Source organism: Nerophis ophidion, linkage group LG24 (genome assembly GCF_033978795.1).
Source record: "Nerophis ophidion isolate RoL-2023_Sa linkage group LG24, RoL_Noph_v1.0, whole genome shotgun sequence".
Taxonomy (NCBI): domain Eukaryota; kingdom Metazoa; phylum Chordata; class Actinopteri; order Syngnathiformes; family Syngnathidae; genus Nerophis; species Nerophis ophidion.
In genome coordinates, this window is record NC_084634.1 from 34,503,298 (window position 1) to 34,530,220 (window position 26,923).

Below are 26,923 nucleotides of genomic sequence, written 5' to 3' on the forward strand. Positions count from 1 at the left end.
CCGGCTCGGCTCGGCTCATTTTTTTTTCCGTTACGGCCGCGGCAATCATCGCATCTCTGCAGATCTATAACAGCCCCGCGCTCATCAGCTCCAGATGTGGATGGCCGGAATTAATCATCCGTATTTTGATGGCCTTCATATCGCCGGTGATGGATGCGGCCATTAACCCTCCCCACTAACGCCTCGTGGCGACCACTTTAACCTTTACGGCAAGCGGGACAGAAATCATCGGCGGCACTTTGGGCTCCGGCGCCACCGGGGACACATTTACCCGGACTGCTTTGCATATACACGACACAACACAACATGATGTGATAGTTGCCAACCTTGAGACCTCCGATTTCGGGAGGTGGGGGGTGGGGGGACGTGGTTAAGAAGGGAGTATAATTCAACTCAAGGTTTTTTTATATATGTAAATATATATATACATGTATGAAATACTTGACTTTCAGTGAATTCTAGCTATATATTTATAATATATATACATAAAATAAATAGTTGAATTTCAGACGGCACCTATTAAATACACAGTAATAAAAACAGTTCTACTAACTGTATTGTGCTTGCTGGTTACTAAAAAAACAAAACAACAACACTTACCTTTCACTATTTGAGTAACATTTGTTCTGCCATTTGCGTACTGGCGAGAGTCACTTGCCGTCAGGTGCGCAACACCAGATAAATCGTTGGCCAATCAAAAAGCAACCCCATAACGCTATAGCCAACATTCACCAGGAGATGGCGACAGACAACATAGAGTCACTCGATTACAGACGGCGTCGCTATGGCTGTAACTTCCTCGTTCTTCTGCTTCGTCTCCTTGTGTGTGCAGTTTTTTTATTAAAATCCGTAGATGTAACGTGATTGGGCAGGCAAGCTGTTTACAGCGGGGCAAAAATGTATTTAGTCAGCCACCGATTGTGCAAGTTCTCCCACTTAAAATGATAACAGAGGTCTGTAATTTTCATCATAGGTACACTTCAACTGTGAGAGACAGAATGTGGGAAAACAAATCCAGGACTTCACATTGTAGGAATTTTAAAGAATTTATTTGTGAATTATGGTGGAAAATAAGTATTTGGTCAACCATTCAAAGCTCTCACTGATGGAAGGAGGTTTTGGCTCAAAATCTCACCATACATGGCCCCATTCATTCTTTCCTTAACACGGATCAATCGTCCTGTCCCCTCAGCAGAAAAACAGCCCCAAAGCATGGTGTTTCCACCCCCATGCTACACAGTAGGTATGGTGTTCTTGGGATGCAACTCAGTATTCTTCTTCCTCCAAACACGACGAGTTGAGTTTATACCAAAATGGATACATGGATGATACAGCAGAGGATTTGGAGAATGTCATGTGGTCAGATGAAACCAAAATAGAACTTTTTGGTATAAACTCAACTCGTCGTGTTTGGAGGAAGAAGAATACTGAGTTGCATCCCAAGAACACCATACCTACTGTGAAGCATGGGGGTGGAAACCTCATGCTTTGGGGCTGTTTTTCTGCTAAGGGGACAGGACGATTGATCTGTGTTAAGGAAAGAATGATTGGGGCCATGTATCGTGATATTTTGAGCCAAAACCTCCTTCCATCAGTGAGAGCTTTGAATGGTTGACCAAATACTTATTTTCCACCATAATTTACAAATAAATTCTTTAAAATTCCTACAATGTGAATTCCTGGATTTTTTTTTCACATTCTGTCTCTCACAGTTGAAGTGTACCTATGATGAAAATTACAGACCTCTGTCATCATTTTAAGAGGGAGATCTTGCACAATCGGTGGCTGACTAAATACTTTTTTTCCCCCACTGTAAACAGCTTGCCTGCCCAATCACGTTACAACATCTGCAGATTTGAATAAAAAACTGCACACACAAGGAGACGAAGCAGAAGAACGAGGAAGTTACAGCCATGGCGACGCCGTCTGTAATAGAGTGATTATATGTTGTCTGTCGCCATCTACTGGTGAATGTTGGCTATAGCGTTATGGGGTTGCTTTTTGATTGGCCAATGATTTATGTGGTGTTGCGCACCTGACTGCAAGTGACTCTCGCCAGTACGCATATGGCAGAATACTTATTTTCTACCATAATTTACAAATAAATTCTTTAAAAATCCTACAATGTGAATTATTGGATTTTTTTTTCACATTCTGTCTCTCACAGTTGAAGTGTACCTATGATGAAAATTACAGACCTCTGTCATCATTTTAAGTGGGAGAACTTGCACAATCGGTGGCTGACTAAATACTTTTTTGCCCCACTGTATATAGCGGGAAAGCGGCTGTCCCCACTCAGGTCCGCATGGAGCTGGAGGGGGCGTGGCCTCCAGCTCCAGCTAAATTTCGGGAGATTTTCGTGAGAAAATTTCTTCCTGGAGGTTTTCGGGAGAGGCGACGAATTTTGGGAGTCTCCCGGAGAATCCGGGAGGGCTGGCAAGTACGGCGCCGCATCAAAAAGTTTGATGTTTTTGAAATGTCCCCATTTTTTTTTTTCCTCACAGGAGATTAGAAAAACAGACACGCCGGCAGTGGAATTGTCGTCTGATTGTTTGGCGCTGGAGAGTTTTGTCGTCTGCACTTTAATGCCTCGCTACAATTCAGACGGCGTCAAGAGAGAGACGCAAAAGGGGGAAAGGAGGGGCGGGTGGCGGGCGTCAAATTGACTAAGGAGCTGCGTTCCGTGATTCTTCCACGCACAGCTTTGTGACATGCAAAGTAGGGTAAATCACACCATTAGGGGGGTGCGCCAACATGATGGCTTTGGTTCTCTACAGCTGAATAAATGCGAGCTGACATGTGCGGGGGAGCTTTATTTTGTACTTTTTTATTCAAACTGCTTTTCAAAGTGACAATATACTAAACAATTAACTGTTTTTTTTTTCAAATACAAAACCCTGTTTCCATATGAGTTGGGAAATTGTGTTAAATGTAAATATAATCAGAATACAATGATTTGCAAATCATATTTCAACCCATATTCAGTTGAATATGCTACAAAGACAACATATTTGATGTTCAAACTAATAAACACTTTTTTGTTTTGGCAAATAATCAATAACTTTAGAATTTGATGCCAGCAACGAAGACAAAGAAGTTAAGAAAGGTGGCAATAAATACTGATAAAATTGAGGAATGTTCATCAAACACTTATTAGGTGTGCAGGCTAATTGGGAACAGGTGGGTGCCATGATTAGGTATTAAAAACAGCTTCCCAAAAAATGCTCAGTCTTTCACAAGAAAGGATGGGGCGAGGTACACCCCTTTGTCCACAACTGCGTGAGCAAATAGTCAAACAGTTTAAGAACAACGTATCTCAAAGTGCAATTGCAAGAAATTTAGGGATTTCAACATCTACGGTCCATAATATCATCAAAAGGTTCAGAGAATCTGGAGAAATCACTCCACGTAAGCGGCATGGCCGGAAACCAACATTGAATGACTGATGTGACCTTCGATCCCTCAGACGGCACTGTATCAAAAACCCGACATCAATCTCTAAAGGATATCACCACATGGACTCAGGAACACTTCAGAAAACCAATGTCACTAAATACAGTTTGCCACTATGTCTGTAAGTGCAAGTTAAAGCTCTACTATGCAAAGCGAAAGCCATTTATCAACAACATCCAGAAACGCCGCCGGCTTCTCTGGGACCGAGATAATCTAAGATGGACTAATGCAGAGTGAAAGAGTGTTCAGTGGTCTGACGAGTCCACATTTCAAATTGTTTTTGGAAATATTCGACATCGTGTCATCCGGACCAAAGGGGAAGCAAACCATCCAGACTGTTATCAATGCAAAGTTGAAAAGCCAGCATCTGTGATGGTTTGGGGGTGCATTAGTGCCCAAGGCACGGGTAACTTACACATCTGTGAAGGCACCATTAATGCTGAAAGGTACATATAGGTTTTGGAACAACATATGCTGCCGTCTTTTTCATGGACGCCCCTGCTTATTTCAGCAAGACAATACAAGCCACATCCAGCACGCGTTACAACAGCGTGGCTTCTTAAAAAAAGAGTGCGGGTACTCTCCTGGCCCGCCTGCAGTTCAGACCTGTCTCCCATGGAAAATGTGTGGCGCATTATGAAGCGTAAAATACGACAGCGGAGACCCCGGACTGTTGAACGACTGAAGCTCTACATAAAACAAGAACGTGAAAGAATTCCACTTTTAAAGTTCCCAAACGTTTATTGAGTGTTGTTCAAATAAAAGGTGATGTAACACAGTGGTGAACATGCCCTTTCCCAACTACTTTGGCACGTGTCGCAGCCATGAAATTCTAAGTTAATTATTATTTGCAAAAAAAAAAAAGAAAAAATTTGAGTTTGAACATCAAATATCATGTCTTTGTAGTGCATTCAACTGAATATGGGTTAAAAAGGATTTGCAAATCATTGTATTCCGTTTATATTTACATCTAACACAATTTCCCAACTCATATGGAAACGGGGTTTGTATTACTTCTGGCCTAACATAACCAGAAATCATCATCACAATTACAGATAAGTTATTTTTAATTTATTTTCCCTAAATATCTAAAAGTAATCATATTCTCTTCAGGTCATATTATGTTCCTTCCTTCCAGTGCTGTTATTTTATTTAAAAAAAAAAAAGTTCAAGTACCACTGATAATCACACACGCACTATGTGTGGTGAAATTATCCTCTGCATTCGACCCATTCCCCCTGGGAGTCAAGAGGAGCAGTGAGCAGCAGTGGTGGCCACGCCCGGGAATCCTTTTTTGGTGATTTGAGTGCCAAGCAGGGAGGTAATGGGTCCATTTTTTAAAGTCTTTGGTATGACTCGGCTGGGGTTCGAACTCATGACCGAGCGATCTCCGGGCGAACACTCGAACCACAGGCATGTCGTGATATTGCTGGCTTTACGAGCAGAGGAGCATGTTTGGTAGCGCACAATCACAATTGTATTGTACAATATGTCCCGGCAAGAAATCCGCGTTTAAGGAACTCCGGCTTATTAGTGATTCCCAGAGCCCAAAAAAAGTCTGCGGGCTATAGAGCGTTTTCTTTTGGGGCTACAGTACTCTGGAATGCCCTCCCCGGTAACAGTGAGAAATGCTACCTCAGTAGAAGCATTTAAGTCTCATCTTAAAACTCATTTCTATACTCTAGCCTTTAAATAAACCCCCTTTTTAGACCAGTTGATCTGCCGTTTATTCTATTTTATGCTCTAAACCCCCTTTCCCTTGTGAAGTGGGGGCACAGGTCCGGTGGCCATGGTTGAAGTGCCGGCTGTCCGGAGTCGGGACCCTGGGGAAATCTCTACACTGCTGACTTGTCTCCGCTCAGGACGATATCCTGCTGGTGCCGCTATGGACTGGACTCTCACTATTACGTTAGATCCACTATGGACTGGACTTTCAAAATATTATGCTAGACCCACTCGACCTCCATTGCACCGGTCTCCCTTGGGGGGGGAACCGCAGACTTGTCACCCAAGTCTGGGGTCCTCTCCGAGGTTTCTCATTGTCATCCCACCGGGTTGAGTTTTTCCTTGCCCTGATGTGGGATCTGAACCGAGGATGTTGTTGTGGCTTGTGCAGCCCTTTGAGACACTTGTGATTTAGGGCTATATAAATAAACATTGATTGATTGATTGAAAACCAACAAATTTGTCAAAAAGGAGTGGTCAAAAATTCAAGTAGAAGCTTGCGGATGGCTACCAAAAGTGCCTTATTGCAGTGAAACTTGCCAAAACACATGTAATCAAATATTGACATTGCTGTATGTATACTTTTGACCCAGCAGATTTTCAGCCGACCCATAAAAAATTCATAAAAGAACCAAACTTCATGAATGTTTTTACTGACCACCAAGTATGTGCTCCAATCCCTCTATCACAAAAACATAAGAGTTGTAGAAATGATTGGAATCTCAAGATTTCTGACCACAACTGTATATAAGGGGTGGACAATTACTTACTCATTGGCGTTCCCACTCCGTAGGCTTTGGAGTCGATGAGGCCGCCGATCTGCGTGAGGTTGCAGTTGCGCTGGGTGACAAACTCGATAGTGGTGGACTCCATGAGGAAGGCGTACTCCGAAGTCAGGGCACGCTGGATGCCCTCCTCCACGTTTTTCACCATCACTGATTGCCTCCTGCTGTTCATGAACTCCCACATCTTATCATAGGTGGAGATCTTGGTCTTCTGCAAAAGGTGTAGGACACAGAATGATTTAAATGCCGAGTAACTCGACAAGCATTTAATCTGACTTTCTGCAATAAATGTAACTCTTTGGAGTTACAGGAACTTCTTATTAAAAAGCATTTGCATGTATTTTTTTTTATAACTGAAGAAAAATCCATAAATTACTGGCACCGTTTTATAAATCGCAGGGTTCAAAGTGTTGGGAAAAAGTAGCGGGTTTATAGTTCAGAATCCACGGTACACCACTTTTTCAATATCCATGTTTTTAAGGCTAAATCAAATCCAAATGTTTTTGACACACATTTGTGCTACTTTTGTTTTTGCGCGGCTGCTGTGTGGGAATGACAGGAAGAAAAGCTGGACTGCGGGCAAGCACCGAGGCGGGGCGCGCCAGAATCAACCCCGCCAATATTAACAGGTGTGTGGATGGCCAAGTTGGGCAAAATTTAAATTTCCTCTCGCACTATATGAAAGGGCAGCGGCCGTATACGCCGGGAGAAAGAGACGGAGAGAGAAGGACTCAGAAGGAAGCCGATGCCGAACGTGAGACGAAAAGAGAACAAGGCATGCAGCCGAAAAAAAGCTGCAGCGGAAGAGCGAGCAGGAAAACAGGAAGACTGCAAAGAAAACCGGCAAAAGACTTACTTATTCAATCAATCAATCAATCAATGTTTATTTATATAGCCCCAAATCACAAATGTCTCAAAGGACTGCACAAATCATTACGACTACAACATCCTCGGAAGAACCCACAAAAGGGCAAGGAAAACTCACACCCAGTGGGCAGGGAGAATTCACATCCAGTGGGACGCCAGTGACAATGCTGACTATGAGAAACCTTGGAGAGGACCTCAGATGTGGGCAACCCCCACCCTCTAGGGGACCGAAAGCAATGGATGTCGAGCGGGTCTAACATGATACTGTGAAAGTTCAATCCATAGTGGCTCCAACACAGCCGCGAGAGTTCAGTTCAAGCGGATCCAAGATAGCAGCGAGAGTCCCGTCCACAGGAGACCATCTCAAGCGGAGGCGGATCAGCAGCGTAGGGATGTCCCCAACCGATACAGGTGAGCGGTCCATCCTGGGTCTCGACTCTGGACAGCCAGTACTTCATCCATGGTCATCGGACCGGACCCCCTCCACAAGGGAGGGAGGGACATAGGAGAAAGAAAAGAAGCGGCAGATCTACTGGTCTAAAAAGGAGGTCTATTTAAAGGCTAGAGTATACAGATGAGTTTTAAGGTGAGACTTAAATGCTTCTACTTATTGCAAAATAAAAGAAGTCTACACCTGCTCGACCCAATGTCATTCCTTGTTGGTCCTGAAATCCCGCACGACGAAGGCTCGAGACGGTCACAGAATTATATCAATCAACTTTGATTGATTGAATTTCAGAAAACACAAAAAACAATACCGAAACAATTTACGATTTCAGGAAACAAATTTAACAAAACACATTGCAATTTCAGAAAAAAAAACCCCAACAAAATCTGAAACATCTTACAATATCAGAAACCGGAAAGGGAATGACCTCAAATACCATATTGACTGCTAAATATTACGATGTGGTTGCATGGTGATGCGTGGGTTGTTCTCCCAGGATGCAGACGGAAACTTCGGAGGCAAGGTGCAGGCTACAAAACAAACACAAAACAAGTGTGGCTATGGCACGGGAAGCTAATGGAATATCTAATAAGAAAAGCTTAGCATAGCAAACAAAAAGGCGACGCTCAGGAAGCAAGAAGTAACACGCCTAACTGTTGCGTAGAGCAAATAAGACAACCGGACTGAATGTGAAGTGAATTATATTTATATAGTGCTTTTTTCTAGTGACTGAAAGCTTTTTTACATAGTGAGACCTACATTTAAACCAGTGTGGGTGGCACTGGGAGCAGCTGGGTAAGTGTCTTGCCCAAAGACACAACGGCAGAGACTAAGATGGCGTAAGCGGGGATCGAACCTGGACCCCTCAAGTTGCTGGCACGGCCGCTCTTCCAACCAAACTATACCTTCCTGTTGGTAGAGCGGCCGAGTGTGGCGAAAAACGAGAATAAGTAGCTCTCTGATTAGTTCCCGGGAGAAGGTGAGCGTCCCGAACGCTAATCAGAGGCAGGTGAAACTAATCAGCACCCATGGCAACCAAAAACACACAAACCCCAGGGTGCTGAAAACGGAACTGAGGTAGTCAAAAACTAAACAAAACACGATCCGGGCAACGGATCATGACGCTAAATCAGCCAAGGATTGTGTTTATGTCCACAGAGCCTGAATGAAGAAGTTAAGGTTCAGCGGAAGTGGACTAAATGATTGGCTGACTTAGCTGTCAATCTGTGATTTGGGACATTCCCTGAAATGGGAAGTGGCTTCGGTTTCGGTGTTTTCTGAAATTGTTAACTGTTTTTGTTGTTTTCTGTCACTGTAATTTGTTTCATGAAATATTTAATATTTAATCCAGGCCATCGTAATTAAGGACCAAAACAGGGCCACCAACAAAACATTGTTTGGAGCCACAAAAAGCTGCTCTTTTTACTTGTACTATTAACAGAAAAAAGCTGTCTCTCAAAAGTTGTCCTACACTTTCAAAAGGTTACATACACTTGTAAAGAACATCAATCAATCAATGTTTATTTATATAGCCCCAAATCACAAATGTCTCAAAGGACTGCACAAATCATTACGACTACGACATCCTCGGAAGAACCCACAAAAGGGCAAGGAAAACTCACACCCAGTGGGCAGGGAGAATTCACATCCAGTGGGACGCCAGTGACAATGCTGACTATGAGAAACCTTGGAGAGGACCTCAGATGTGGGCAACCCCCCCCCCCCCCCCCCCCCCTCTAGGGGACCGAAAGCAATGGATGTCGAGGGGGTCTAACATGATACTGTGAAAGTTCAATCCATAGTGGCTCCAACACAGCCGCGAGAGTTCAGTTCAAGCGGATCCAAGACAGCAGCGAGAGTCCCGTCCACAGGAAACCATCTCAAGCGGATCAGCAGCGTAGAGACGTCCCCAACCGATACAGGCGAGCGGTCCATCCTGGGTCCCGACGAGCGGTCCATCCTGGGTCTCGACTCTGGACAGCCAGTACTTCATCCATGGTCATCGGACCGGACCCCCTCCACAAGGGAGGGGGGGACATAGGAGAAAGAAAAGAAGTGGCAGATCAACTGGTCTAAAAAGGAGGTCTATTTAAAGGCTAGAGTATACAGATGAGTTTTAAGGTGAGACTTAAATGCTTCTACTGAGGTAGCATCTCGAACTGTTACCGGGAGGGCATTCCAGAGTACTGGAGCCCGAACGGAAAACGCTCTATAGCCCGCAGACTTTTTTTGGGCTCTAGGAATCACTAATAAGCCGGAGTCTTTTGAACATAAAACATGGACAAAGATAAGACCTTCTGGAGGAAAGTTCTGTGGTTGGATGAAACAAAAATTGCCCCAAACCCAGCAATATGTTTGGGGGAGAAAAGGTGAGGCCTTTAATCCCAGGAACACCACACCTACCGTCAAGCATGGTGGTGGTAGTATTATGCTCTGGGCCTGTTTTTCTGCCAATGGACCTGGTGCTTTACAGAGAGCAAATGGGACATTAAAAAAGGAGGATTACGTCCAAACCTACTCAGTGGCCTAGTGGTTACAGTCCTGGGTGTGACGTTAAAATGCATCCGGCAGTGGAGGCCCCTCTATGGGGTCTTGGGGCACTACTACTGTTACCCCAGGTGGCCCTTGGCAGAGGTCTAGAACCTGACTGCCCTACTAGCCAGGGATACGGTGAAGACCTCAATGGCGGAGCTGGCGGGTGACGGTAGATTTAAGAACTACCACAATGGCAGCGATGGCGGAAGAAGGCTGCAGCAGCAAAATGTCCCCAGTCGTCTTAAGACTCTATGCCACTGGACCCTGATCAGATTCTGTCAAGGATGGTGTGGTGCACCAGTCTCCCCATGTTAAACAAAGTAATGCACAGGCATATTCCAAAAAGGGATACACCCCTACCTGGAGGAACGTCATACTCGTTCGAGTGACCGCCGACGACATTGTCCGCCCTGAGATCGGTAGGTTGTGAGTTCAAACCCCGGCCGAGTCATACCAAAGACTAAAAAAATGGGACCCGTTAACTCCCTTGGAATTGGGGGTTTAATCACCATGTGGAGATGGGGCGTGGCCTGCGAGCCTGCAGCGGAACGGCCTCTTAATCAGCGACAGGTGCGTAGATGGCCCAGGTGGGCCTGGTTGTCTAATCCCCTGTCGCTCTATATAAGCAGTGCCTGGAGCTGGGGGAGAGCGCGAGCAAGACTGACGGCCTAAAAAAGACAACTGCTGGAAAACAACCGAGAGACTTCATTGGCAAAATAAAACTGTATTGTGAACCTGAACCGGGCTCTCATGTCGGTGCTTGGTGGTCCAAAGAACACCCCTGGTTCCCGGGCGCAGCCACCGCTGCTGCCTAGTGCTCCCCTCACCTCCCAGGGGGTGAACAAGGGGACGGGTCAAATGCGGAGGACAAATTTCACCACACTTAGTGTGTGTGTGACAATCATTGGTACTTTAACTTTTCTAACTCTAAATTCTTCAGGATAACCTAAAACCATCAGCCCGGAAGTTGGGTCTTAGGCCTAATTGGGTGTTCCAACAGGACAATGACCCCCAAACACACATCAAAAGTGGTAAAGGAATGGCTAAATCAGGCTAGAATTAAGTCCCAACTTAAACGTGTGGACAATGCTGAAGAAACAAGTCCATGATAGAAAACCAAGACTTATAGCTGAACTTCCACCAATTTTGTCAAGAGGTGTGGTCAAAAATTCAACCAGAAGCTTGTGGATGGCTACCAAAAGCGTCTTATTGCAGTGAAACTTGCCAAGGAAAATCCATCCATCCATCCATTTTCTACCGCTTGTCCCTTTACATTCAGGGTCTAGCAATAGAACGTTACAGACTCTGTAGAAGTTTAACCTTAGCCAGCCTGTAGTTCTGTTGTTTTTTTTTTTTTTTTACCAGGAACTAATTTTATTATGGCAATGGAGGAGACATCCATCCATCCATTTTCTACCGCTTGTCCCTTTCGGGGTCGCTGGAGCCTATCTTAGCTGCATTCGGGCGGTTGGTGGGGTACACCCTGGACAAGTCGCCACCTCATCCTCCACGGATAGACAGACAACGTTCACACTCTCATTTACACAATGGCTTTACCCACCTGCCATGAGCAGGTGGGTAAAGTTTCTTGCCCAAGGACACAACGGCGGGGACTCGGATGGCGGAAGCCGGGATCGAACCTGGAGCCCTCAAGTTGCTGGCACGGCCACTCTACCACCCGGACTATACCGCCCCGTATCTACGGTCCTCTTCAAGGTTTCTCATTGTCATCCCACTGGGTTGAGATTTTCCTTGCCCTGATGTGGGATCTGAACCGAGGATGTCGTTGTGGCTTGTGCAGCCCTTTGAGACACTTGTGATTTAGGGCTAACATTGATTGATTGATTGAGGTATGTGCTCCAATCATTCTATCGCAAAAAAATAAGAATTGTAGAAATAATTGGGAACTCAAGATAGCTATGACATGATGTCCTTTACAAGTGTGTGTTAGGTTTCCTACCTTGAAAAAGGACATTGTGGACCCATCCTCCACCACACCGTAGAGGATCTTGGTTTGCTTGGCGAGGTCGTCCGCGGAGTCTATGGGCGACTCCATCCTCTCCACGGTGAGAAAAGCGGCCAGGTTAGCCGTGTAGGAGGAGATGATGATGAGGGTGAAGAACCACCAGATGCCCCCTACTATCCGTGTCGACAACGCCTTGGGCATGAGCTCTGAGCCTAAGGTGAGGGAGGCAGTGGGAGTTAAGCTGCGAAATGTATTCATCCCCGCAAGCCACTCATCTCGCATTCACTCGTCGAGCTTTATTTGCACCCCGTGACAAAACACAACAAGATAACATTTCTCGCTCCAAAAACAGTCAAGAACTCTCTTGAGGTTTTTAAAAAAAAAAAAAATTGTTTCTTCTATTCAGTCGAGGCGGATGCGGCACTCGCTTCAAGATGAAATAATAAATAAAAAAAAACCTCTTAGAAAAGATCATTGTTGGAATTCAAACACTCTTATTTTTTTCTCCCCGTCGCTGACACAAGTGAGTGATTTGAATAATGCGCCGGGGAGGAAAAAATAGAACATGCCCCGGAGATAAGTTGCTTTCATGCAGTGAGTGGGGGGTGGGGGTGGGGGGGGGGGGGGATGTTGGGGCCAGAGAGTCATGTACCCAAGGTAACCTCACGTCTTGACTCCACACCCCACTGATCTCTAGGCGCTGATTGGGCCAAGCAGAGACACACAGAGGACACTGGGGATCATCAAGTCAACATAAATCTAATACGGTGGTCCTCAACCTTTTCCAGGCCAAAAAAACCAAAGCAAGATCTACCAATGCATCAACTATATAACTATTGAGGTTGTATGGTATACCAGTACTAGTATAGTACCCAGACGGTACCAGGACCTGGGAATCAGAGCAGTGCTCAACACTACCAATAACACAATGTTGAACAGGTCTGTGCTGTGAATGTCATTATGTTGTACTTTTGAAGTGCAATGACAATAAAGTGTAATGAAAATAAAGTGCAATGATATTAAAATGAAACAACATTAAAGTGCAATGACAATTAAGTGAAATGACATTAAAGTGCTATCACAATAAAGTGCTATGACAATAAAGTGCAATGATATTAAAGTGAAATGACAATAAAGTGCAATGACAATATAGTGCTCGGGCAATGAAGCGCAATGACAATAAAGTGTTATGACAATAAAGTGCAATGACAATAAAGTGCAATGATAATAAAGTGCAATTACAATAAAGTGATATAAAAGTAAAATGCAATGACAATGAAGTGCAATGACAATAAAATGCAATGACAATAAAGAGCTATGGCAATAAATTGCTATGATAACAAAGTGCAATGACAATAAAGTGCTAAGACAATAAAGTGCAATGACAATAAAGTGTAATGACAAGAAAGTGCAATGACAAGAAAGTGCAATGACAATAAAGTGCTATGACAATAAAGTGCAATGACAATAAAGTGCTCTGGCAATAAAGTGCAATGACAATAAAGTGCAATGACAATAAAGTGCAATGACAATAAAGTGCAATGACAATAAAGTGCAATGACAATAAAGTGCTATGACAATAAAGTGCAATGACAAGAAAGTGCAATGACAATAAAGTGCTATGACAATAAAGTGCAATGACAATAAAGTGCAATGACAAAGTGTTTTGACAATGAAGTGCAATGACAATAAAGTGCAATGACAATAAAAGGCTATGGCAATAAATTGCAATGATAATAAAGTGCAATGACAATAAAGTGCTATGACAATAACATGTAATGACAATAAAGTGCAATGACAAAAAAGTGCAATGACGATAAAGTGCTATGACAATAAAGTGCAATGACAAGTGCAATGACAATAAAGTGCAATGATAATGAAGTGCAATGACAATAACGTGCAATGACAATAAAGTGCAATGACAATAAAGTGATATAAAAGTAAAGTGCAATGACAATAAAGTGCAATGATATTAAAGTCCAATGACAATAAAGCGGAATGACAATAAAATGCAATGACAATAAAGTGCCATGACAATAAAATGCAATTACAATAAAGTGCTATGATAAAGTGCAATGACAAAAAAGTGCTATGACAATAAAGTACTATGACAATAAAGTGCAATGACAAAGTGCAGTGATAATGAAATGCAATGACAATAATGTGGAATGACAATAAAGTCCAATGACAATAAAGTGATACAAAAGAAAAGTGCAATGACAATAAAGTGCAATGATATTAAAGTCCAATGACAATAAAGCGCAATTACAATAAAATGCAATGACAATAAAGTGCTATGACAATAAAATGCAATGACAACAAAGTGCTATGACAATAAAGTGCTACGATAAAGTGCAATGACAAAAAATTCTTTGACAATAAAGTGATGACATTGAAGTGCAAGTACAATAAAACGCAATGACAATAAAGTGCAAGACAATAAAGCGCTATGACAATAAAGTGATATGACAGTAAAGTGCAATGATATTAAAGTGCTATGACAATAACATGTAATGACAATAAAGTGCAATGACAAAAAAGTGCAATGACGATAAAGTGCTATGACAATAAAGTTCAATGACAAGTGCAATGACAATAAAGTGCAATGATAATGAAGTGCAATGACAATAACGTGCAATGACAATAAAGTGCAATGACAATAAAGTGATATAAAAGTAAAGTGCAATGACAATAAAGTGCAATGATATTAAAGTCCAATGACAATAAAGCGCAATGACAATAAAATGCAATGACAATAAAGTGCTAAGACAATAAAATGCAATTACAATAAAGTGCTATGATAAAGTGCAATGACAAAAAAGTGCTATGAACAATAAAGTACTATGACAATAAAGTGCAATGACAACAAAGTGCAATGATAATGAAGTGCAATGACAATAAAGTGGAATGACAATAAAGTCCAATGACAATAAAGTGATACAAAAGAAAAGTGCAATGACAATAAAGTGCAATGATATTAAAGTCCAATGACAATAAAGCGCAATGACAATAAAATGCAATGACAATAAAGTGCTATGACAATAAAATGCAATGACAACAAAGTGCTATGACAAAAATTTCTATGACAATAAAGTGGTGACATTGAAGTGCAAGTACAATAAAACGCAATGACAATAAAGTGCAAAAAAATAAAGCGCTATGACAATAAAGTGATATGACAGTAAAGTGCAATGATATTAAAGTGCTATGACAATAAAGTGCAATGACAGTAAAGTGCAATGATATTAAAGTGCTATGACAATAAAGTGTAATGACAATAAAGTGCAGTGACAATAAAATGAACAAGTAGATTACTAATATTTTTTTACAGCTTTTCTTTAATAATTTTGACAAAATAATAGAATGATACATGACACAATATGTTACTGCATATGCCCTCAGACTGATTAAAACAGTTTGTTTACTTACTTAATACTAAAAAAACAGTTGTCTTTTATGTTCACTATTGTATTTAAGGACAGAATTGCAATAAGAAACATGTTTAATGCAATCTAAGATTTTTTTGTTAAAATAAAGCCAATTATGCCATGTTTTGCAGTTCACTTTGTTTAGAAAAGTATCAAAAAGTACCGAATTACATTTTGGGACAACACTAATATGTAAATATATATATATATATATATATGTATATATATATATATATATATATATATATATATATATATATATATATACACATATACATATATTGTCATAACTAGTCTTGGACGTGGATTGTTTCTTCGATGCAGATGAGGATCAACACGAGCGAGGCGTGGATGTGAGTACATGGTTTATTAAATAAACAAACACTGTAATCAAAAATAATCAAACTAAGGGCGCTCACAAGGAGGTATACAACTTGGCTACAAAATATAAACAGGAAACAAAAACACTTCCTCGATTGCCATGAATGAACTATGAACATACAAAACAAAATTAGCACTGTGGCATGAATACATAAACTTATTCGGCATGAAACTGTGGGCGAAGATGTGGAGTTTTGAACAGCATGGATAGGGTGCGTGCGAGTGTGAAGATCCCAGGACGAAGACAAGAAAAAGAGTGACTTAAATAGCTGTGATGATTAGTGAAAACAGGTGAGGCTGAGAACAGGGACGTGACAGGTGAAAACTAATGAGGTTGGCATGGAAACAAACAAAACCAGGAAGTGCAAAAACAGGACAAGAGTCCAGAAAACAAAAACATGATCCATAGGTGTGACATATATTTATATACATACATATCTACATACATACATATACATACAAACATGCATATATATATATATATATATATATATATATATATATATATATATATATATATATATATATATATATATATATATACGTAAGATGAGACAAAAGTTTTGTGGTTTTTACTATTTGCTAATGTCAACATTTATTTTTTCCCCCCATTGTGCTTCTTGCTCTTTGCCCAATTTATACAGTATTTTTTTTTTTAATTTGCCAATAGGGCCAAAGACAAAGGAGTCACGGGCCACAGATGGCCCCTGTGATGCACTTTAAACACCCCTGCTGTAGAAACTATTTCATGGCTACTAAAGTCCTAGCGCTGTACTATATTTATCCCTCCTACGGTCACAAATCGGACGCGAGTCAGGTTACGTCAGCACCGGAAGTAATAAAAACATCCGACGGGTTTTTCCTGTGTGATAACGAGTGGGTAAACAGGGAAGTCTTTCTTTAGCTGCCGCCGTTTTTCTTCATATATTAGTCAATTTTTAATCAACACAAAATCAGTACTTTGGAGCAATGTTCACGGATGCACATTTTTTAGCCTGTTGCAGGGGTGTCACTGATGTCATTACTATTGGTTTTTTTTTCAAATATTTTCGCGATCGACCCGTAGGCCCCCAGCAACCCCTGCTCTAATATATGAAACCATTTCTTTAAAATCAGATCCCATGGTGTTTCTCTCTGTGTTGCCTCTGGCTTGGATCAATACTCCCCCAACCCTTAGAGACAGTGGGATACAGAGAGATCCACAGGCTGAGGCAACTACCTTGCTGCATGAGAGCCCCAACTCCAAACCAGAAACTATTGAGCAGCGTAAAATTGTTTTCCACTACATCCGAGTCCGGGTTGCACGGGTGTGGGTTGTACCACTCATAGGGGCTAAACCTGCAAAGGAGAGAGCACAAAGAAACATGTCAGTGATGTTGAAAGCAAGCACAACCAGTTTTTGCTGCCAGGCAGTAGATATGAAAATGTGTTCTGACTACAATGAATTGAAAATATGTGTCCCAATAATAAAGTCATATTTTACAAGATATTTTACATTTTCCGTAAAATGTAATGGAAAATTAAGAAATGTTTTTGGGTCATAGATTCATGAACAATAGGGACTTATTCTTAGTGTACTTACATTACGTATATGTCTTGTAGAATAATGACTTGATTCCTAACTTTTTTTCTTTAAAAATATTTTTTGCAGGTGCAAGGTAAAACTCTACTCTGCGAAGCCAAAGCCATTTATCAACAACACCCAGAAACGTCGCCGGCTTCGCTGGGACAGAGCTCATCCGTATAATGCATATGTTCCTTTTGACTGTACATGCACTGTAAATGTATAATGTATTTATGTTATTCACATGTGAATATTGCTGTATACTACTCTGTATGTTATTCACATGTGCATAATGCTGTATCATAGACTGTATTTATATTATTTACATGTGAATAATGCTGTATGATAGACTATTTATGTTATTCACATGTGCATAATGCTGTATAATAGACTGTATTCACATTATTCACATGTGAATAAGTCTGTATAATAGACTGTATTTATGTTATTCACATGTGAATAATGCCGTATAATAGACATATTTGTAATTTGCATATGAATAATGCTGTATAATAGACTGTTTTTATGTTATTCACATGTGAGTAATGCTGTATAATAGACTGAATTTGTCTTATTTACATGTGAATAATGCTGTACAATAAACTGTATTTATGTTATTCACATGTGAATAATGCTATATTATAGACTGTATTTATATCATTCACAGGTAAAAAAAAAATACCTAAGTGTTTATTGTGAGCGAATTGTGGTGCTGAATTTCCCCCAGGGATCAATAAAGTACTTTCTATTCAATTATTTTATTCTATTTAAGATGGTAAGTTGCATCTTTATTATTATAATACAAAATATTTTGTACGTGATATAATTAAGCGACTAATTCATTCTTACATTGCACTTTTTATTTGAATTACAAAACATTTAGTGCACAATACAATCTTTTATTGTAAAAATATGAAATTGTTCTTTGTATTCTTGTAACTTTGTCGTTTTTTTTCTCCTAAATGTAGTTTTCTTTTTCGACGTTACGTTTATTGAAATAAATTTTTTTTTATTTTTGTGCACAGAAATTAGATTAACATGACTCTTTTTCCAGTACAACTTTAGTGTTGTAATAGGCTACATTATTTTGTCATTATTCTCGTAACATTGTTACTTCTTGTCTATACAGTATTAAAATATTAGGTATTACATTAAAACTCTGTTCTTGTATTGCGAAATGATTTTTCTTGTAACATTACAATTTCCCAATGCCCCTTTATAACTAAGCATACAATCAGAAAGAATAATACCCTACCCTTCTTGAGACAAAAACAAGGAAAAGTACCGTCATTGTGAGGACCGGTGGACAAGTTAGGACATAAATCATGGTCCCAATATGGAAAACCATTGAATCTAATAAAACATTTCTAATTTTTACCCCTGGTGGTGAAATCTATCAAAATTAGGGTGGTCCCAAAGAGGAGGGATTTTTCAAATTGAGCGTGTGTCGGTTTTAAAAGTGCTCCCCCTCTGGTCAACATATGAAATAACAAGTGTGTAAGAAATTGAAATGTGCCCCATTTGGCCTAAATTAATAATAATAATAAAAAAAAAGAATGTATATGTATATAGAGTGTAATAACTTGAAGTAAATGAAGATTAAAAAGCAATTATAAAAAAAAATTAAAATTAAAAAAATTACTAAAAGCAGTCTTTTTCTCAGATTGTGTCGATTTTTTCCCTCATAAAATTGGGAACAATTTCTTATATTATTTCTGTTCCTGTAATATTGCAATATTTTCTTGTAAAAAATATTACTTTATGTAAAAGTATTACTGTTCAAAGCAAAATGGTAACATTTGTCATATAAAATTCAGACTTTTATCACAATAATTTCCAATTTTTTTGTTGTGCTTGTAAAACAGTGACATTTTTGTAGTGAAATTATGACTTTTGTCATAACTTTGCCGAATAAAATTCGGATTATTATTATATTATCGCCAACATTTTAAAGTTTTCTCATAAAATTGTGACTTGTCGAGTAAATTACGACTCTTTTTATAAAATTGCCAACATTCTAAGCTTTTCTTGTAGAATTGCGATTTTTATTGAGTAAAATTCCAAATTTTATCGTAATATTGCACAAATGTTTAGTTTTTCTTGTAAAATTTGGACTCGCGTTGAGTAAAATTACGACTTTTATTATAATACTGCCATAATTCTAAGTTTTTCTTGTGAAACTATGACCTGATATTCTTAATTTTTCTGTAATAATGCAATATTTTCTCGTAAAAGTATTACTTCTTTATGTTAAATTATCACCTTTTGATACAAAATGGTGACATTTGTCATATAAAATTCTGACTTTTATTACAAAAATTTCCAATTTTTTTGTTGTTCTTGTAAAATAGTGACACTTTTGGAGTGAAATTATGACTTTTTTCCTAACTTTGCCAAGTAAAATTCTGATTATTATATTATCGGCAAAATTTTAAAGATTTCTTATAAAATTGTGACTTGTGGAGTAAATTTACGACTCTTTTCATAAAATTGCCCAATTTAAGCTTTTCTTGTAAAATTGCGATTGTTATTCTCAAGAAGGTACAAAGTACACAAATGTGTGTGTGTGTGTGTGTGTGTTTGTGTGTGTGTGTAAGGCAGTGTTTTTCAACATTTTTTGAGCCAAGGCACATTTTTTGCGTTGGAAAAAACCCAGAGGCACATCACCAGGAGAAATCACTAAAAACGAAACTCAGTTAACAGTAAAAAGTCGTCGTCGCAATTGTTGGATACGACTTTAAAGCATAACCAAGCATGCATCACTATAGCTCTTGTCTCAAAGTAGGTGTACTGTCACCAAACTTATTTTGTATTTTTTGTGGTTTTCCTCTGTGTAGTGTTTTACTTCTCGTCTTGCGCTTCTATTTTTTTGGGGCATTTTCCTGCAGCAGTTTCATGTCTTCATTTGAGCGATATTTCCCGCATCTACTTTGTTTTAGCAATCTAGAATATTTCAGTTGTTTTCACCCTGTGATGAGGTGGCGACTTGTCCAGGGTGTACTCCGCCTTCCGCCCGATTATAGCTGAGATAGGCTCCAGCGCCCCCCGTTACCCCGAAGGGAATAAGCGGTAGAAAATGGATGGATTATCATTCTTTGTGGGGATATCGTTGATTGTCATGTACGGATGTACTTTGTGGACGCCGTCTTTGCTCCACAGTAAGTCTTTGCTGTCGTCCAGCATTCTGGTTTTGTTTGATTTGTAGTTCAGTTTTAGTTTTGTTCCGCATAGCCTTCCCTAAGCTTCAATGACCTTTCTTAGGGGCACTCACCTTTTGTTTATTTTTCTATTCAAGCATTAAATACCTTTTTTACCTGCACACTGCCTTCCGCTGTTTCCAATATCTACAAAGCAATTAGCTACCGGCTGCCACCTACTGATATGGGAGAGTATTACACGGTTACTCTAGACCAGGGGTTGGGAACCTTTGTTGGCTGGGAGAGCCAAAAAGCCACATATTTTAAAATATATTTCCGTAAGAGCCATATAATATTTTTTTTAACACTGAACACAACTAAACACGTGCATTTTTAAGTAAGACCAACATTTCTAGAGTATAATAGGTCGCTTATTCTTTGTAATAACATTGTTATTCTGAAGCTAACTGTGGAGGGAGCGTGGCCTGTGGGCCTGCAGCGACAGGTGCGTAGACGGCCCACCTGGGCCTTGTTATCTAATCACCTGTCGCTCTGTTATAACCAGCAGCCAGGAGGAGAGACTGGGTTGGGGCTGGAAATACTATTGCTGGAAAGCAACTGAGAGACTTATTGAAAAATAAAACAATATTGTAACCCTGAAACAGACTCTCATGTCAGTGCTTATATGAGACACTTGTGTTAGTATGAACAATTACTCAACTGCCTCGCACAACTTTAACAGTGAATACTGTATTTACTGGATTACTAGAATTTAGGGAAAGAAATATTTTTCAATATATAAACCGCACTGGACTATAAGCAACAGATATATACGTTTTGAAATGAGGTATTTACACATAATTTTTTTTATAAATGTTTATTTACATACCTTAATTGTTTCCAAACGGGCCCTGCAACACGGCAGTAAAATGGCCGATTAAATAAAACAGAGGTCATCGTCATGGACCAACTAACGGCGGAAGCTTACTGCCAATTCAGCGAAATGGACTCAATAACTCCACGGTGACGTCTTGGTGAATTTACTGAAGAATTTGTGGAACTGGAACAATACAAAAAGAACGCTGTTGTAAGTTAATGATACTAACATAGACGTGTTCGCATATTAGTAAATGCTCACTGGGGCGGTATAGCTCGGTTGGTAGAGTGGCCGTGCCAGCAACTTGAGGGTTCCAGGTTCGATCCCGCTTTTGCCATCCTAGTCGCTGCCGTTGTGTCCTTGGGCAAGACACTTTACCCACCTGCTCCCAGTGCCACCCACACTGCTTTAAATGTAACTTGGATAATGGGTTTCACAATGTAAAGTGCTATATAAACATAATTAACTAACTAACTGTAGTCCTGGGTTCAAATCCAGGCTCGGGATCTTTCTGTGTGGAGTTTGCATGTTCTCCCCGTGAATGCGTGGGTTCCCTCCGGGTACTCCGGCTTCCTCCCACTTCCAAAGACATGCACCTGGGGATAGGTTGATTGGCAACACTAAATTGGCCCTAGTGTGTGAATGTGAGTGTGAATGTTGTCTGTCTATCTGTGTTGGCCCTGCGATGAGGTGGCGACTTGTCCAGGGTGTACCCCGCCTTCCGCCCGATTGTAGCTGAGATAGGCGCCAGCGCCCCCCGCGACCCCAAAAGGGAATAAGCGGTAGAAATGGATGGATGGATGGATGGAACTAACTAACTGCTTGGGGGTCTGAAGAACCCCCAGGAGGGCAAGCCCCACACTAACCAATAATAAATAAATGACTTTTTACCATTAACGCAACTTCTTGAACAGGTGCGGTAGAAACGGATGGATGGATTAAAAAATGCATGAGAATGTTTTATATTTTCAACATTTTTAACTCTATGATTACAAGTGGAATTATCAATCAATCAATCAATGTTTATTTATATAGCCCCAAATCACAAATGTCTCAAAGGACTGTGCAAACCATTACGACTACGACATCCTCGGGACGAACCCACAAAAGGGCAAGGAAAACTCACACCCAGTGGGCAGGGAGACTTCACATCCAGTGGGACGCCAGTGACAATGCTGACTATGAGAAACCTTGGAGAGGACCTCAGATGTGGGCAACCCCCCGCCCCTCAAGGGGACCGAAAGCAATGGATGTCGAGCGTGTCTAACATGATACTGTGAAAGTTCAATCCATAGTGGCTCCAACACAGCCGCGAGAGTTCAGTTCAAGCGGATCCAAGACAGCAGCGAGAGTCCCGTCCACTGGAAACCATCTCAAGCGGATCAGCAGCGTAGAGATGTCCCCAACCGATACAGGCGAGCGGTCCATCCTGGGTCTCGACTCTGGACAGCCAGTACTTCATCCATGGTCATCGGACCGGACCCCCTCCACAAGGGAGGGGGGGACATAGGAGAAAGAAAAGAAGCGGCAGATCAACTGGTCTAGAAAGGAGGTCTATTTAAAGGCTAGAGTATACAGATGAGTTTTAAGGTGAGACTTAAATGCTTCTACTGAGGTAGCATCTCGAACTGTTACTGTTATTCATTACTTATCGTGCTAAGCAACGTCAGCTCAGATTTATCAAAGAGCCGGATGCCGTCATCAAAAGAACCACATCCGGCTCTAGAGCCATAGGTTCCCTACCCCTGCTCTAGACAACAACAACACATCATTTGCAGACTACAATTACTGGTTTGCAAAAAAACATTTTTTTTTTTACCCCAATAGGTGAAATTAGATCATCTCCAGATTGAAAACTACTTGTGTAAGGCATGCAGTGGTGTGGCCTCGGGGTCAGAACTTAGGTGGAGCCCAAATCATTCAGGCTTTCATTGAGATCAACTTATTGGCATTCTCAAATGCCTTTAGTTTATTGTAAGGATGGATCAATAGTGTGGAATAACGCTGTCACTAGTGATAACGTCCCACGGCGTGACGATCTTAGGAGCTTATTCGGATTCCCTGACTCAGGAGCTGTTGTGCCTTCCATTCAGCCGTGAGCCCACTGGCTATTACTCACACAAGAACCTCCACACACACACACACACACTTTTAGTTCCGTCCCCTTCAGGCCGCTCGGCTGATTGTTAGTGTCTTCAGGTCGGCCGCGGACATTTCTTATTAATTAGCTTCAGTAAAAGTGGCATGGCATTAGTGCGAGGTGAATGGGTTAGTGTTAATCATCAAGGAGCTGATTGAGTTTGTGCTAAAGTGCTTGATACACGGCTTAGAGAAGGTTGAGGGGCCCTTCAGGTGTTCTACAACCCCCGGCCTTTTTTTCCCCTGTACATGTCGATACTATGTAAATAAACTTTGATTGATTCTATTTACACAAACCCCGTTTCCATTTGAGTTGTGAAGTTGTGTTAGATGTAAATATAAACGGAATACAATGATTTTCGACCCGTAATCAGTTGAATATGCTACAAAGACAACATATTTGATGTTCGAATTGATAAAAAAAATACTGATAAAGTTGAGGAATGCTCATCAAACACTTATTTGGGAACAGGTGGGTGCCATGATTGGGTGTGAAAACAGCTTCCCAAAAAATGCTCGGTCATTCACAAGAAAGGTACACCCCTTTGTCCACAACTGCGTAAACAAATAGTCAAACAATTTAAGAACAACGTTTCTCAAAGTGCAATTGCAAGAAATTTAGGGATTTCAACATCTACGGTTCAAAATATCATCAAAAGGTTCAGAGAATCTGGAGAAATCACTCCACGTAAGCGGCATGGACGGAAACAAACATTGAATGACCGTGACCTTCCATCCCTCAGACGGCACTGTATCAAAAACCGACATCAATCTCTAAAGGATATCACCACAAGGGCTCAGGAACACTTCAGAAAACCACTGTCACTAAATACAGTTCGTCGCTACATCTGTAAGTGCAAGTTAAAGCTCTTTTATGCAAAGCGAAAGCCATTTATCAACAACATCCAGAAACGCCGCCGGCTTCTCTGGGCCCGAGATTATCTAAAATGGATTTATGCAAAGTGGAAAAGTGTCTGTGGTCTGACGAGTCCACATTTCAAATTGTTTTTGGAAATATTTGACATCGTGTCATCCGGACGGTTATCGATGCAAAGTTCAAAAGCCAGCATCTGTGATGGTATGGGTGTCATGAGGGCGGTTCTCCTGGCTTTTTTTCTCCCCCTCTTATGTCTGCAAGTCTCTCCCTGGTCGTCAGTTGCAGGTGTGCTGCCAGCCACCCGAGCCCACCTGCACCTAATCAACGACCTGACTTAAACCCTGGATCTCCACCCAGCCAGTGCCAGTTCGTCCGTTGCCTGTGGTACATTCTAACCTGAACACTATCATTCTGACCTTTGTCCTGAACCTTTTTTTGATTCCTGTTTTTTGTATTTCCTCAGATGCTAAACAGACTTTTGACCCCGTCTTCCTGGAGCTGAATTTTTGTTACTCATAAATTATTTTCTACAGTGTTTTTTTGTTATTAAATAGACTTTTTACTAATCCGCAATTGGATTCCTTTTTGAGACCATAACAATGGGGGTGCATTAGTGCCCAAGGCATGGGTAACTTACACATCTGTGAAGGCACCATTAATGCTGAAAGGTACATACAGGTTTTGGAACAACATAGTGCTGTCTTTTTCATGGACGCCCCTGCTTATTTCAGCAAGACAATGCCAAGCCACATTCAGTACGTGTTACAACAGCGTGGCTTCGTAAAAAAAGAGTGCGGGTACTTTCCTGGCCCGCCAGCGGTCCAGACCTGTCTCCCATCGAAAATGTGTGGCGCATTATGAAGCGTAAAATACGACAGCGGAGACCCTGGACCGTTGACGGACTGAAGCTCTACATAAAACAAGAATGGTAAATAATTCCACTTTCAAAACTTCAACAATTAGTTTCCTCAGTTCCCAAACGTTTATTGAGTGTTGTTAAAAGAAAAGGTGATGTAACACAGTGGTGAACATGCCCTTTCCCAACTACTTTGGCACGTGTTGCAGCCATGAAATTCTAAGTTAATCTTTGTAGTGCATTCAATTGAATATGGGTTGAAAAAGATTTGCAAATCATTGTATTCCGTTTATATTTACATCCAACACAATTTCCCAACTCATATGGAAACGGGGTTTGTAATTGCACTTGTTAGATGTGAAGTTTTACAATGACTCACTACTTAGTATTTTTTTACCTCTTGTTTGTTGATTCATACAATTGATAACAAGATACAAACAACTCGAAACCCTGCTATCTGTTTCTTGCCATCTGGGTCGCCAGAAACCGCCGTGCTTTTAAAATGGTGTCTTAAAAAAATATCTGATGGTGGGCAAACGCTTCCAGATATCGAATTTTTCGTAAAAAAAAACGTGAGTGACCTTTGAGGAACGTTCCGGTGTTCTCAGATTTCCGATAAATGGGCAAGTTAGAGCAAAAAGGAAAAAAATAATTTTAGTGTTTTTGTGTTTATTTCCCCATCTAACATTGGAGTCAATGAGAGATTTGGCCGACTTTCTTGGCTTTGAGGGCCACCAGAAGCCAAATGGGACACATGAGCTCCATGAAAGTGACATTTTCCAAAAGAGGACATGTGTGTCGACGTTTTCACCGAAAAAACATGACAGTGGGATAAAAGATGTGGCCGTGAGGACAGATTGTTCACCAAAAAAATAATAGTAATCCAAAACCCAAAACCAGTGAAGTTGGCATGTTGTGTAATTTGTACATAAAAACAGAATACAATGATTTGCAAATCATTTATACCTTATATTAAATTGAATGGACTGCAAAGACAAAATACTTAATGTTCGAAATGAGAAACTTTATTTTTTTTTTTTTTGCAAATAATCATTAACTTAGAATTTAATGGCAACAACACAGCTAATATAGCTAATACAGACACTTACATCACGTGTTGCCTTCATTATAACACTTAGATAAGACTTTTGAAATAATTTGAAACTAGTCTAATGTTGCTAATATAGACACTTACATCATGTGTTGCCTTCAATATAACACTTATATAAAACTTTTAAAGTAATTTTGATAGTAGGCTCATATAGCTAATATAGACACATCATGTGTTGCTTTCATTATAACACTTAGATACGATTTTTAAGGACATTTTGAAGGAAGGCTAATATAGACACTTACATCATGTGTTGCCTTCATTATAATACTCGTATAGAACCTTTAAAGTAATTTTGATAGAAAGGTAATATAGCTAATATAGACACTTACATCATGTGTTGCCTTCATTATAACAATTAGATATGATTTTCAAAGACATTTTGATAGTAGGCTAATATTGACACATACATAATGTGTTGCCTTCATTATAACACTTATATAAGACTTTTAAAATAATTTTGAAAGTAGTCTAATGTTGCTAATATAGACACTTACATCATGTGTTGCCTTCAATATAACACATATAAGACTGTTAAAGTCATTTTGATAGTAGGCTAATATAGCTAATATAGACACAATATGTGTTGCCTTCATTATAACACTTATATAAGACTTTTAAAATAATTTTGAAAGTAGTCTAATGTTGCTAATATAAACACTTACATCATGTGTTGCCTTCAATATAACACTTATATAAGACTTTTAAAGTCATTTTGATAGTAGGCTAATATAGCTAATATAGACACATCATGTGTTGCCTTCATTATAACAC

General features: G+C 40.3%; 1 protein-coding gene across 4 annotated transcripts in view; it reads right to left on the bottom strand.

Moving 5' to 3' along the window:
* The window catches only part of LOC133541980 (glutamate receptor ionotropic, kainate 2-like), a 336,785-nt gene that overhangs the window by 45,923 nt on the left and 263,939 nt on the right, over nt 1-26,923 (bottom strand). For all 4 annotated transcript variants that reach the window (XM_061885731.1, XM_061885734.1, XM_061885730.1 and 1 more), the window contains 3 exons: nt 16,808-16,926; nt 11,774-11,991; nt 5,949-6,174 (listed from right to left, as the gene is read on the bottom strand). In XM_061885731.1, coding sequence (XP_061741715.1) covers nt 5,949-6,174; nt 11,774-11,991; nt 16,808-16,926 — 563 coding nt within the window. The remainder of the gene's footprint in view (nt 1-5,948; nt 6,175-11,773; nt 11,992-16,807; nt 16,927-26,923) is intronic.